The 13,455-nt window shown below is 41.2% G+C and overlaps 1 protein-coding gene across 1 annotated transcript; it reads right to left on the reverse strand.

The window, feature by feature from the left end:
- Positions 1 to 7,193, reverse strand: tmem184c (transmembrane protein 184C). The gene is made up of 10 exons (XM_056280181.1): positions 6,600 to 7,193; positions 6,292 to 6,422; positions 6,139 to 6,175; positions 5,519 to 5,724; positions 3,998 to 4,072; positions 3,766 to 3,859; positions 3,540 to 3,652; positions 3,230 to 3,329; positions 2,861 to 3,032; positions 1 to 2,709 (listed from the first exon to the last, which is right to left on the reverse strand). Exons 1-10 carry the CDS (start codon positions 6,714 to 6,716, stop codon positions 2,414 to 2,416), a joined length of 1,341 nt encoding a protein of 446 aa, XP_056136156.1. The 5' UTR covers positions 6,717 to 7,193; the 3' UTR covers positions 1 to 2,413.
- Positions 7,194 to 13,455: the final 6,262 nt, after the last annotated feature.

Here is a 13,455-nt window from a genome sequence, read left to right on the forward strand (position 1 = left end):
TTTAAGAACGTGATCTCAGAAATATGTCATTAAATAACAATTACATTTATTATCAGGACAAATTGTGACTATCGGTATATCACGCATGCCTGTGAAATACAATGCAGTCCATTTGTCATGATTCAATGTTGACCAAATTTTCCACATTGTTACTTCCCAACAGGAAAGGGAGTCTCAGAGCCCCAGCTGTGCTAAAACCCACGTAATCCCCTTTTCAGAGATTAACAGAACCATCAAATTCTCAGCAGTACATACCACGTTGAGGGTTCATGAAGCCCGAACCATTTAATGCACTGGACGTAGACCACAGAGACTTGTATGTAAACGCTTCCTCTACGTTGTACTGTATCAGAATTGTTCCTCGATAAAGGATGCAGATTTTTGCAATACAATTCTTTTATGATAACATAAAATAACTTCTCAATATTGACCTGACAACTTTACCATGCAACCTAAAAGGAAACTGATAAAATGTTGGGAATTGCATCTACTTTGAAGGCTGCAAATCTGTTAACATTTCGTTCATTAAAAAAAATGTCCAGTCTACATTTCACTTGAACTAATCCTTTCAGATTAATAATTTGACAATTTTAAGTAAGGCTATACCCCATAGTGCACATCGTACTGCATGTATGACAACTCAAATAGTAAATACTGACACAGAAATTAGACTGGTATCTTACACTGAACAGTAGCATTAATGATCGGTCAGTATGCCTACATGAATTAGTCACAATTACTCTTCAAAAAGACAAACTAGATAGGATTGCTACACTGGTCACTCAGCCTACTCAGCGATCCAATGAGTTAAATGAGAGCAAAAAACTCAAAAGCTGTTTACTTGTCCCTTGACAGACTTCCAGTAACATTAATTTAAAGTTGCTATATATAGTGGATCGGCTCTTTCCATGGCATGTAAAAGGAACAAGGCATCCGAGAAGACGAGACTCGTGTTTCGATTCAACACAATAGGACTGTATACAGTAATGCATTAGTAGAACATCATCCTGGGTATACAGTCTTTGTGCTTGATTGTATAATATACTATAATACGTTGAACCTATTGTATGGTTGCAGCTCAAACCCTCGGGAAATGCTCCGTTGTACGCTTTCTGATTGTGTAGCAGTATCCACGAGGCGCTTCGAGCAGAAAAGGGTATTTGGCCAACATTTAACAGGCTTCTAATGACGGAAATTCATTTGACAAACATTATTCCAGTTCTGAATTACACCCAACCAACCTACCCAACCACCTAGGTGCTGTGTTGAAAATCTCTGTGTCAGCCTCCATCCCAATGAAGCCTTTCACTCCCCTCTTTAACCAAATGTATTCTGAAGACGGGGAACTTTAGGACCGCTTTTGTGCAGAGGCATTAGAGAGGTCTTCTAAAGAGCCTTATTTCAGTATTTAAATCATAATTTGATCTTGAAAGGTGTGACTTAAATTCGATAAGTACTTAACCGATTCTAAGTGGTGTTTCTTATATCATTACATTTGACTGAACTATGCTGAGCACATGTCAAAGATGCATGTTATTTACTACCGGGAGATGCTATACCCTCTCTTGACCTGTTAAATGAAATCGGAGGCATTAAAAGTAAAATCTGTTTAGAATTGGTGACCCCTATGTTATTTTTTGAATTACGCTGTATGGTACCGTTTTTTTGGGGGCGGGGGGTGGGGGGGTTTGTATGTGAGGTGTAGCTGCAGGGCTGGAGTGACACCTATGGATACTTAATACCTGATACAGCACACTTGCTGGAATTTACAAAAGGTAATTTACTTGCATAGTAAAAATGTTTCAAGGTTAGCATCAATGGTAAATCTCTTCCCTCAAGTCTACAGTTGCGCCATTGCCTCTTCCCATACACCTGTTATTGAGTTGTGCTGTGCCAAAGTTTGGCATCAATGTGTAAATGTGGCCGCTTTTGTGACTCCGCCAAAACTGACGATCAGAAACCCTCCATTCTCATCAACTCGAATTCAGCCCACACAGCAAGGAAAAAAAACCAAAACAAAAACAAGTGGGCATAGTGGTCACAAATTCCCCACATTACAGATTCTACTTTTAAGTCTCACCATATTGTATTTAACAATGCAGGTACAGGTTTTGTTTTACATCGCCACATCTTGGTGATGAAAAAAGTGTTAAGTTCTTTAGGTTTATGGTCGAAGGCTTTCAAAGCATCACATAAGAACATTCTGGCAGCTGTCATTCATGGAGAGGTCCACTGGTAGTTGCATTTTAGGGCAAATTTCTATCACTATCTAATGTGCCTTATACAATGTTCTCTAGTTTTGTGTTGGTCATGTTGAATTGGCGATGCAATGTTCTGAAGGAAATGACAGGCCACTGTTGGTGTCTGGCCAACAGTAATCGGTAGTCTGTAGCTCACTAGCCATGATGATAGGCTAGGTGATTACAATGAGATCTGAATCAGTTGGCTCTTTGGTGTCTTGGATGTCTTCAGGTCTAGCCTCACACCCTTCTTCCCAAAGGGCTGAGCTGAGCCCAGCAGGGGCTGACATAGAGTGTGGTGTGAAGGTTTTGCCCAGTCCCTCATATCGGCCCTGCGGTGATGCTGGCTTTGATGAGGTCTCAATGGCAGGTGCGTCTTGAGAGCCTGCAGAGAGCAGGCCTGATCGTTCATCGTCGCTCTGTGCCTCACCAAAATACATCTTCCTCGGGCGACCCATAACTGTTCTCCCTGTTTGTGAGAAAAGCAAGTGCTGAACACTGTCCATCTGCATATAATGCTGAATGAATGAGACACTTCCTTACAACAGAACAAGCTAAGTACCATGGTATTTATAACTGGCAAAACATTACAAGTAACCAAAAAACAAAAAAAAACTCACCAACATTGCGAACTTGTTCGGAGATGTCTGCTCTGACATCAGAGATATCCCACATGGCCAAAAAGGAGTCAAAGCACGAGCCCTCCTCAGCCTCCTGGATGTAAGGCTTGTAGGTAAAGCTAAAGTGGTGGGCAATGGCTGCAAGGAACATCTCTAGACAGATGATAAAATCCTGGAAGAAAGAGCAAAGTGTTTGTTTGCATTTCCGCATTTTCACAAAAGCCCTGAACGAATACTTGACACACTGCCTAGAGAAAGTGGATGCAACTGCAAAAAATCACAATGCGCATGGGAAATCTCTTAATGCACACCATAATTTTGCTTCATATTGTTTTCATATGTTTAAATCTATATTCTTTTTAACACTACCTGCAAGCCGGTAGCTACAGCCTCCACTGTTTTCCAGTCCCATGTGTGTTTGTCTGAGATCACCCCAACCTTCACCAGGAAAGCAATGAATGCCGCTTGCCTGAGAGAGAAGAGTCACAACAGCTCATTGCTAATGAGTTCTATATGTTCATTTGTAAGAATACTTTTACAGGGAAAGTCTATGCTGCTTTCTAAAGTATCCAGGCTTTTTGGGAGAAGTGGCTCTATGTGTGAAGTAAACGACACTTAAAATTGGCCATACATTCCTATAAATTCACACCAGTGATTGGCCATTCTAATTTGAACTTACCAGAAGGAGACAAAAACTACCAGTTTGACACAAAGGAATTTGCCCACTGGTTTGATTGGGTTGAGCTCCTCTTTCAAGGCCTTGTAGAATAACACCAGACAGTACATGGCAAACTGGAATTGGAAGGAGGCAGAGTTGGATAAAAGAGTTTTTTTTAAAAAATTCTTAGTGTTGACAGTAAGTAAGACATACATTAAGACTATTTTGAAAAAGGTAACATTATTACCAGCTGTGACATGTTGTTAAAGATAACCAGGTATGTCCATGCATTTGCTGTGCTGAAGTTGCCCTCGTCATATACCCCACAAAGCTGACAGATTCTGGAAAGGTGAAGCAAACAACAAAATAAATGAATAATAGGAACGGAAAAAGTTATGCAGAGATTGAGAAAGATGTGAGTCAACCACAAACACAATAATTCTCAAAAAAGGGAAGAAAAAAAAATCAAGCACACTTACAAGGCAATCACTGTTGTGACCGGTCTTACAACTGTATACTGCAACACACCCAGCTTGCATCTCAGTAGTAAAACCCTAGAGTAAGAGTTATGATTTAGTGAATATACTGATTCAACATAATTTGGTTTAAAGGAAAGTGGAGGATATATTTAGAATAGAAACAAAGGGAACCATTAATTTGTGGGAATAAGTTGAACAGATTCTCATGACAAGGGCATCTACGACACTGTAAAACTGAATTACCTTCCTTGTGTTTAACATCTATAGAGCAAAGATCTATCGAGATTCATGTTTCATTATATGCATGCAAGATACTGCTATTATTGAAGGGATTTGAAAAGTCCCTACAGCACAGCTTTACAAAGAACAGAGTAAACAGATAGGGCCAATGCTTAAGCTCATTTGTTGTTCCCCAGGCAGGGACATTTTTCCCTAAATAAAAGACACACTGCTGCTCTTGTGAAGCCCTCTGCTTTTAATCAACTACAAACAGACACATTAAACCAATTACTGCTATTGCTGAACTGAGGCAAATTTAAGCTGGTGAATGTGACGGCCTCCGAACAACTTGTAAACCCTCTAGAACCAGACCAAAAGGATTTTTTGCTTTCAGAAACACTACGCTTGGTTCTTAAAGTCGCAATTTGTTGGTTTAACTGCCAAAGCAAACATTTTTAAATGAAAATAAAACATCCACAGGAATCGTATAAATATGCTAATACAGCTATTGCTTTTCTCGGAAAGAAATGCATGACCTATTTATATCTTTTAAAACATTTGACGGCCCTACAAAATCTGTTACGTTGCGGTCTGAATTCAAACGCAAAAGCGGGGCCCATGTAGGAATGTATGCTTTAGCATCCAATTACATTTAGTTAACAGTGTACATCTCCATGTGAGACCCGCTGTTGTGTTTGAATCCAGACCACAAAATAACAGATTTTGTTGCGCCAGCAAATTGTTAAAAACATGGAAATAAATGGGATATATACTTTTTTTCAGGAAAAAAATATTGATTAGCATATTCATAAAATCCCTGTGAAGGTGTTATTTTCATTTAATTTTAAGTAGACGAACTTCCATATTGTACCTTTAATGCAGTAGTAGGTACTGACACATACAGCACTTGTATGACCCACATAAAGAAGACACCAACCTACCCTTGTTGCTGACTATTCTTTTTACCTGTTTTCTCCATTGTCATAGAAATAATTTTCTGGAAAATTATGATTACATTTCTGATATCGAAACACTATATAGGTGCTGGCCTTTGATAATAAAAAATTCATAAATTGAAGGCATAGTTTTGTATGCCCACTTTTCTTAATACAAGGACCAATGTCCAAAAGCTAATTTGACAATAAAAACCTATTGATAACTGAAATTTTCTTCGAAAGCAGCCGTCCTAAAAGTCATAGATACATGAGAAAGCACAATCACTAAGCATCAAAATTCCAGAAAAGAAATGGTAGACTTATTGATGTCACTTGAATGCAAAAATTCCTTCTCAGGGGCACTCACTCTCCCATTGGCCATGGTGGGCAGCAACAGAGAGGAGGAAGATGTTTTTGTTGCTCCTGGACCTCCAGCATCAGCACTAGGCTGGGGTACTGGTTTGCCAGATAGTTGAGCAAGAAGGTCATGAAGTTGTAGATGACATAGGCTTCATAGCACTCTCTACATGTGTCCACGTAAATTGCTATACCGGGGTATTTCAGAGCAATCCACTGTGGGACACAAAAGCACAGATCAAAAAGAAAAGACGGTAAATGGTCAAACATCCTAAAGCACAAGTATTGGTTCCATATGGAAAAACAAATGCCTAGCAGCATGCATATTAGATTAAAATTGTTCCATGATAATCACTACTGTAACTGATTCAATTTTCTCAAAAGCCTTACAGAGAACTTAATATGCATTCAAAAGACTGGCGACATATACAGAAATAGCTTGTTTTTAATCATATCACTATTGGCGCACACCCATATGGGCTAACATTTGAACTTCAAATGTAATGCTGCTCCTCTATCTAGGGAATCCACTGTTCGAGAGACATTCACCAATACGTTTTAACAACAATGTGCACAATTTGCACATTTAAGTGTTCCCGAACACTTTTGTTTGTATAATGTACAACTTACGCTGTCCAAACTGTAGATTGGGACCATCCATAATATCCTAAAATAAATAACAAAAGCACAGTAAAGACATCAATAAACTTCAAATAAAACAGACTATCATTCATAGCTGGTTTACACAGGCAACAAACACAAGCAGAGAGGCCTTTTCCATACCTGATAATGGGTTTTTGCAGTTCAGGCTGAGTGTAGTGTACCAAATGCTGAAGGATACCCCACAGTGATATGGGTATAGTCATGAAGACAAATATCCCGGCAATAAACCATGCCTTATTATGAGTGCCGACCTGAAAAGGATTATGAATAGACCCGACAGTTAATCAACATTCAGAGACAGAAATAAAACACTTTTAGATTAGGTCTGCCCGAATTCAGTTTGTTGTTGGTTTTTTTTTGTCATCTAAGGAATGTGCCTCGGCCTCCCCAAAGCAATATGTAAAAATTTATCATAGATTACAACTGACCTTAGACTTTTGCAGTTCCCAGATGCATAAGGGTAACACCACTAATAACAATAATATATACAGTAGAACGACCAGAGGTCTAATCCATTTTCTCCAGTTCCCACAGGAGCAAGGCATCTTTGTGAAGACAGCTCTCACGACAGCTGGCTATAGGGTCACTTAACCAGCAATATAACGTTAACACTTAGGTTAGCGTTATATTGCCAAGCCCTACTTTCGACACATTTAGCTGGATCGATAACTAACGCTCAGAGACTAACAGCTCACTGTAGCAGAAAAACAAACAAGGAATGTAGCGTTACGTAGTTGACTACTTTCGCTTTTCGTTCATGGGAATTAACTCATAGCAGTTGGAAAACGAGTTTAGCTGGCTTGTTTGCTAACGTTAGCTTTCCAGCTGATTCATCATGTAAACAAACCATGATGATACGTCCCAACGTGCTCTCGAACATCGAAAGTCACAAACTTAATAATCATTAAGTACAATTTATCTTAATCAAAGCGAAAATCTGGATTCCAGAGAAGCTCCAATAACCTCTCTAAAAGCTACGCGTCTTCCTTGTAAAGTTTCTACAAATGTAGGCTAATAGTACTTCCCCGATGAGAGCACTTCCTGTTGTGTTCACAACAAGTCCCGCCTCTGATACATTTGATTGGTGATTTACAAGTATAATCGCTAGCCGATTGGTGAACTTAAATATAAGTGCCTGACGTCATTTCTTTCCAGGTTTGCCACGGCTAGTTTGGTTGGCCTCCATTCTCGCTGACCGTCAGGTTTCCTCCTGTTGCCACGAGATGGCAATATGTCATTTAATGTCTGCACAATGTGGTGAATTCAGTGTGCAAAATGTAATAAAGACGTTTCGATAACAATTTCCACGTATCTCTAAATGAGCATTAAATGGCACAGCCCTGTGAATCTTCACGTTCAGAATCACATAACGCCCCTTACTAAGTATCACTTAGAATCATTGCGGCCTAGGCACAAGGCACACCATAACTCTGTCGACTACTAGCTGTCAAACCAGACAGTATAACAAGTTAACGTAGCTATGAGAAAATAATGTGTAATACCAAATATAAACTGTCAACACTACTGTCATATTTTTGTGTCCATCTCATTGCCATTAGAGCAACTCCAGACTTTGTCTTGGTTCTTTTGTTTCCAGTTCTGAAAGACATTTTTCTTGTTCGCTGTCAAGTTTGTGTAAACTGTCAAAAGATCAGATCAAATGCAATATGCGAGTTTCGTCATATGGCAGCTTTCCCCTATAATAATTCCTGGCATTATTTATCACATCCAACTTGTCTACAGAAGACGTTCATCTGTTTTATTTATCAAACGTACAGTAAAATAAATCCAAAAATGACTGCCTGATCGGTTTGAATGGTGAGTAGCCAGCATGGGCTTAATCTGTTATGCTACCATTTAAGCAAATTGATCATGCTTTCAATTTTGCTCTTTATTTTCACAAAAATGATCTCATCGTCACAATTTCAAGCTCACCTATAACACCGTAAGGGTTAATATTTTGAAAGCTGTAAAGTTGTTTTATGTAAAACGTATATCCTGTGACAAAGAAACTGGACCAGAGACTCCTGCAGTAAACGAGAATCTTATTGCGTGACTTGAAGTTGCAGCTTGCTGCTCTGGTTTGTATCGTTAGAGGCCTGCTCTGTTTTACCAATAATCTCTTGCAGTCAAACTAAAAATTCCTGCTAACCCTGTCTCGCAAAGTTTGCAATCCTCTGCAGTCTATCTCATTTACCTTCGTAGACGAGAAATCTTATTATATTACAAAGTGTAGGCTCCCTAGAGCAACTTTTCCATGATGAAGTCAAATACTGAGTGCACTGGACTTTTAAACAAACAATCAACATCCTCTATTGTTCACTCCCCCTTTGGGCGAGCTCATCCCAAAAGGTCCCGACTCCACCAGCAAATTGGATCATGCATGTCTCTCAGAGATTTATTATTCAACACACCCCCTCCAAGAAGTCACCAAAAAAAGCCATTAGATGATTTTGGAATTTTTTTATTAGCCCTCTTTAATGTGTGTGTGTGTGTGTGTGTGTGTGTGTGTGTGTGTGTGTGTGTGTGTGTGTGTGTGTGTGTGTGTGTGTGTGTGTGTGTGTGTGTGTGTGTGTGTGTGTGTGTGTGTGTTCTTCCCCAGCTAAATTTGAGAAGACCAATTTGAATTTCTGCACAAGACATAAGAGTGAGGACATTTTTGTAAAGTGAGGACATTGTGACTGGTCCTCGCTCCCTCAAGGGACTATTTTTGGGTTAGGACTTGGGTTTACAGTTAGGAGCTGAAATGAATGTTGTCATTGAGGGTCCTCACAAGCATAGAAGAACAAACGTGTGTGCGTGTGTGTTTGTGTGTGCGTGTGTCTTTAAAATGAGGGGAGGCACAATGTTCCCTTCTATTGCACCATGTCTCCACTGCCCCACAGTCACAGAAATCACTGGTTGTTTCAGGACAGATTGTTCATGAATTTTGCATTGATCCTTTTGGCTTTATGAATTAAAAATAGTCTTTGCCACTGTCATTCAAGCGACTGCCATGGCGGATAGCTCGAGGGATTACCATGCAAAATGGCATACGAAGCACTGCCATGTAAGGGAAGGGTAGATAAACATATGGTCTATTTGATCAGGCCCAAAACATATTTCTGCATAAACCATGCGAAGTCCATCACAACCCACTTATATCATAACATTAATTGTAGTGTAAAGCAGTCTACTACTTCTACCTTGCAGGATGCAGCATAGGTAGGTATTGAAGTGAGTGGGTCTTAGGAGTAAGTTCATTGCACATCGGAGGAGGAGACTCAATGTCTGATTCCTGACTAGTAACAAGATATACTGTCTCAGCCAAAGTGCACCTCCTTTGTCATGGGAATACACAAGGCTGCAATTATTCACCAATTATTTATTCATCTTAATACAACTGCCATAGGCCTATGTGTTAGGAAATGTTCAAATTCACTGAGGGTGTTCACTTCACTTGATCTGTTCCTAAACAATAACCCTATCCAACAAAGTAGAACAGGGTAGATTAAAAAAAAAAACGGAGGAGCCATTCAGAGTGATACTTTCTGGAAATCAGTTATGAAAGTTAGTTGTATATACTAGGCATGTAAGATAGAGGGTTTCTTAAACCATGGCCTGGGATCTAAGTTTGTCGTCCCCTCATGAAGAAGACACTTCTTTGGTTTTACGAGCCCACATTCCCTCATTCTACATCCTTGGTTTACACAACCTCCAAAGTAATGTGACCTTCAGAACATATCGGGACCTATTTGATATTTTGTATGTGGGGGAAAATGAATGGTTCCAGTTTGAAATTAGACTTAACCGAGTCTGTTATGGGGACAGCATGGAAAGGAGGACGGTGGAGGGAGGCAGAGATAGAGGAACATGTGTCAGACGACGACATTAAAACGCTAAGCTAGGTAATGCTAGCCGTTGTTGTTTATTTTTGATGAGATTTCCAATCCCAGAATTTCTCTCAAGAGATTTAAAAAAATGCATAAATGTGGCACAAACAAAAGCCAAATAGTCCAAAAATACCCAGTCGCACCAGCACAAATCTTTGAATGGGGTGGTCAAAGAGAGGCCAGTGGCTTAACTGCAGCTTCTGCAGTGATGCAGTCATGGATATGAGAAGACCTAATGTGGTCAAGCAATGCAAACGACAATTTGGATGTAGTAGAATAAGAAACCTGTCATAGAGAAGGGTCATAAGCCATAGAGAAATGAAAATATTGGCCTCATGCCATCTTTGCTGTCTCCGTCATTACCGTATGTATGGTAGTTGTGGTAGCTGCAGACTGCTCTATGGAGGAGCAATGCAATATCTGGGAACAAGCTCAGGGCTTGTAATCATACAGTGTCTCATAAGAATTGTAGGAATGCTGATCGGAGACCAGTAAGGTTATTGCAAAGTGCTTATTGTCATGAGACCCGACCACTAACATAAAACCAGCATCTATCTATTTTCTTACTTTAGATGGTGGAGCAGTAACAGGCATGGCCAAGTATTCGATGAGAGTGACCTCGCCCATCTCTGGCCACCCCTTAAATCTGTCTTTGAAATATGCAGTGGGACTGGTTAGAAGCAATATTTTTATGCCCCATGGATAATCCAAGCGAGTTGAAATACAGATGTATCCAGAATGTCATTGGAATGATTAAGATTCACTTTTTTGTAGATTAACATCCATCCATCCATTATCCGAACCGCTTATCCTGCTCTCGGGGTCACGGGGATGCTGGAGCCTATCCCAGCAGTCATTGGGCGGCAGGCGGGGAGACACCCAGGACAGGCCGCCAGACCATCACACAGGGGTAGATTAACACCCCCCCCCCATTTTCTCCCCAATTGTACTGGCCAATTACCCCACTCTTCCCTGCTGTGCCGGTCGCTGCTCCACCCCCTCTGCCGATCCCGGGAGGGCTGTAGACTACCACATGCCTCCTCCGATACATGTGGAGTCGCCAGCCGCTTCTTTTCACCTGACAGTGAGGAATTTCACCAGGGGGACGTAGTGTGTAGGAGGATCATGCTATTACCCCCGGTTCCCCCTCCCCCCCGAACAGGCATCCTGACCAACCAGAGGAGGCGCCAGTGCAGCGACCAGGACACACACCCACATCCGACTTTCCACCCACAGACATGGCCAATTGTGTCTGTAGGGACGCCCGACAAAGCTGGAGGTAACATGGGGATTCGAACCAGCGATCCTGATGTTGGTAGGCAACGGGATAGACCGCTATGCTACCCGCACGCCCTGTAGATTTACATTTCTACGTGGGTGGCACTACGAGACCCTTTTATGGCAGATGACCATGTAGGCCCAGTTCTGGAAACAACCTCAAACATCTGCCTGCCTAACTCACTAACCAATATCAGCAAGATCGTCTCGATTTACGAGTGGGTGACGTTGCTCCCAGGTTACTTCGTGGGTTACTCAGTGTAACCTAGAGGAATTCAATCAGGTGTCAGAAAGGTGATTTGCATTTGTGACCCTTTCGGCTGGTTTATTAAGAGGACTATCAGGTCTGAGTTTAAGGATTGTCTAACCTCCATGGTATGACGTACTGTAGCTTGACTGCCAGCCACCCCTTACAAAGAAATAGTGTACTACATGTTGAATGGACTCTGCTCAGGGGGACCACATGTAGACAAACAGCCTGAACAAAGAACTACAGTCTGTGTATGATTTCAATTAGCCACTCTTTCATTGCATCTGGTTCTTTGCAGGTTTAGTCAAAATTCCAGCACTGCAACTGTTTAGCTATTGTTTTATTTTATTTTTTATTTATTTTTTGGGGAAGTGGTTACTTTGATTGAGATGAAATGCTTCTTTCATAAGTGTCCCCTTCAACCGCTGCCTTTGTTTACTTGCATGCATCCATCAGCCAGTCTCATTACCGATGTTTTTCACGGTCCAGATAATGGACGGGTCCTCCCCGTTAGTGTCTTGTAAGCAGTTTTTCTGAGAGTAAATGTGAGTTGGATCCACGTGTTCTCACGGGGTTATGGGAAGTGACGCTTTCCCCTCTTTCTTAATGCAGAATATCTTGCATAGCAAGGCCCTCTTTTCGCCGTTCCAATTAATTGTGATTGGTCTTCATCGTATTTAGATAACGAGAACAAAATGACCCGTTGCAGCGCTCGTCGTCCGAGTTCTGTGGAGGCTCCGCACGCAGGAGCACGTTGGACCTTTGAGGGCCTCTTTTTATTTGTTTTGAAGCTTTATTCCAATTCGCTGCTGGCAAGAAACAAGTTTCCCACCAACTTTGACAGAGCTAAATCCAAGCCGTCTCTCTCTGTTTGCACCCGTCTCTCAACCCCATCTTTTTTCTTTTTTTTCCCCTTCTATTCTTGCATGTTGTTCTTGCCTCTGAAATTCTCTTGTTTTTTTTGTTGTTGTTTTTTTCCCCTTCAAACTTTCTGGAAAAGCAGGAATCTGTTCCATGTATTTTGTTACCCATTTCATAAAACCAGAGCATTTTACACTCTGGCAGCCACAGTGGCGGGTGGGATTCAGTTTCTAGAGGCTTACTGGAGCTGATAGAAAGCGGTGGTCTGACGACGTTGCATGTGCTCACTTAAGAAATATGGAACAGTTTCATATGGCACGACTTTATCCCACAGGTACAAATAACAACCTGGCTTATGATTTAGATATGGCTCTCACATCCAGTAAATCCCGTGTCTCTTTTGGACCTTGCTGATGGGATTACATGGTTCCAGGGGCGAGGTGCTGGTTGCAGCAACCCTTAAATCCCAAGAGGATGAAACAAACTCATAAAATCCTTCCATTTTTCTGCATGCCACAAGCATTTTCAGTTGTCCCCTCAATGGGTTAATGTTTGTTGAACCCCCCCCGAATTGGTTGTGGGTTACTTGAATCCGGCCTACGAGTGCATATCAGTCCATTATTACGATTATTATTCAGTTTGTCTTAAATTATCCGTATCCTTTCATGCAGACGCTGCCCTGATCCCGCATCGCTCCACTCCCAAAGCAGACGCATGGCTAAATGAGAACAAATGGTGCTTTTTAGGAACGGTCTTTTGACACCGCAAACAATAAGTGAGCTATAGGGATCAGATTCCCATTACTCTGCTCAAGCTGTTCACATCCTCTCCGCTGACATTAGCAACCCTAAGGGCCCAGTTGCCAAGCGGGTCACAGTGCACTTCAAATCACTCCCAGACGGTTATTTCTCACACAAACAGATGAAAAACAGGGTTGGGGGCGCTTCACTTCCCAGGGACAGATGAGTTTGGAGGTGAATATAAATCTTTTTTGTACAACGGAAACCGCCGTTTTACTAAAAG

This window comes from Lampris incognitus, chromosome 5 (assembly GCF_029633865.1).
Source record: "Lampris incognitus isolate fLamInc1 chromosome 5, fLamInc1.hap2, whole genome shotgun sequence".
NCBI lineage: Eukaryota > Metazoa > Chordata > Actinopteri > Lampriformes > Lampridae > Lampris > Lampris incognitus.

Excerpts from the sequence above, each read along its gene's own strand:
- tmem184c (XM_056280181.1), bottom strand. The coding sequence starts at position 6,716 with ATGCCTTGCTCCTGTGGGAACTGGAGAAAATGGATTAGACCTCTGGTC. Across the intron at positions 5,725-6,138 it reads CAATCTACAGTTTGGACAGC|TGGATTGCTCTGAAATACCC; the intron begins GTAAGTTGTACA and ends TGTGTCCCACAG. Across the intron at positions 3,330-3,539 it reads GTAGTTTTTGTCTCCTTCTG|GCAAGCGGCATTCATTGCTT; the intron begins GTAAGTTCAAAT and ends CTTCTCTCTCAG.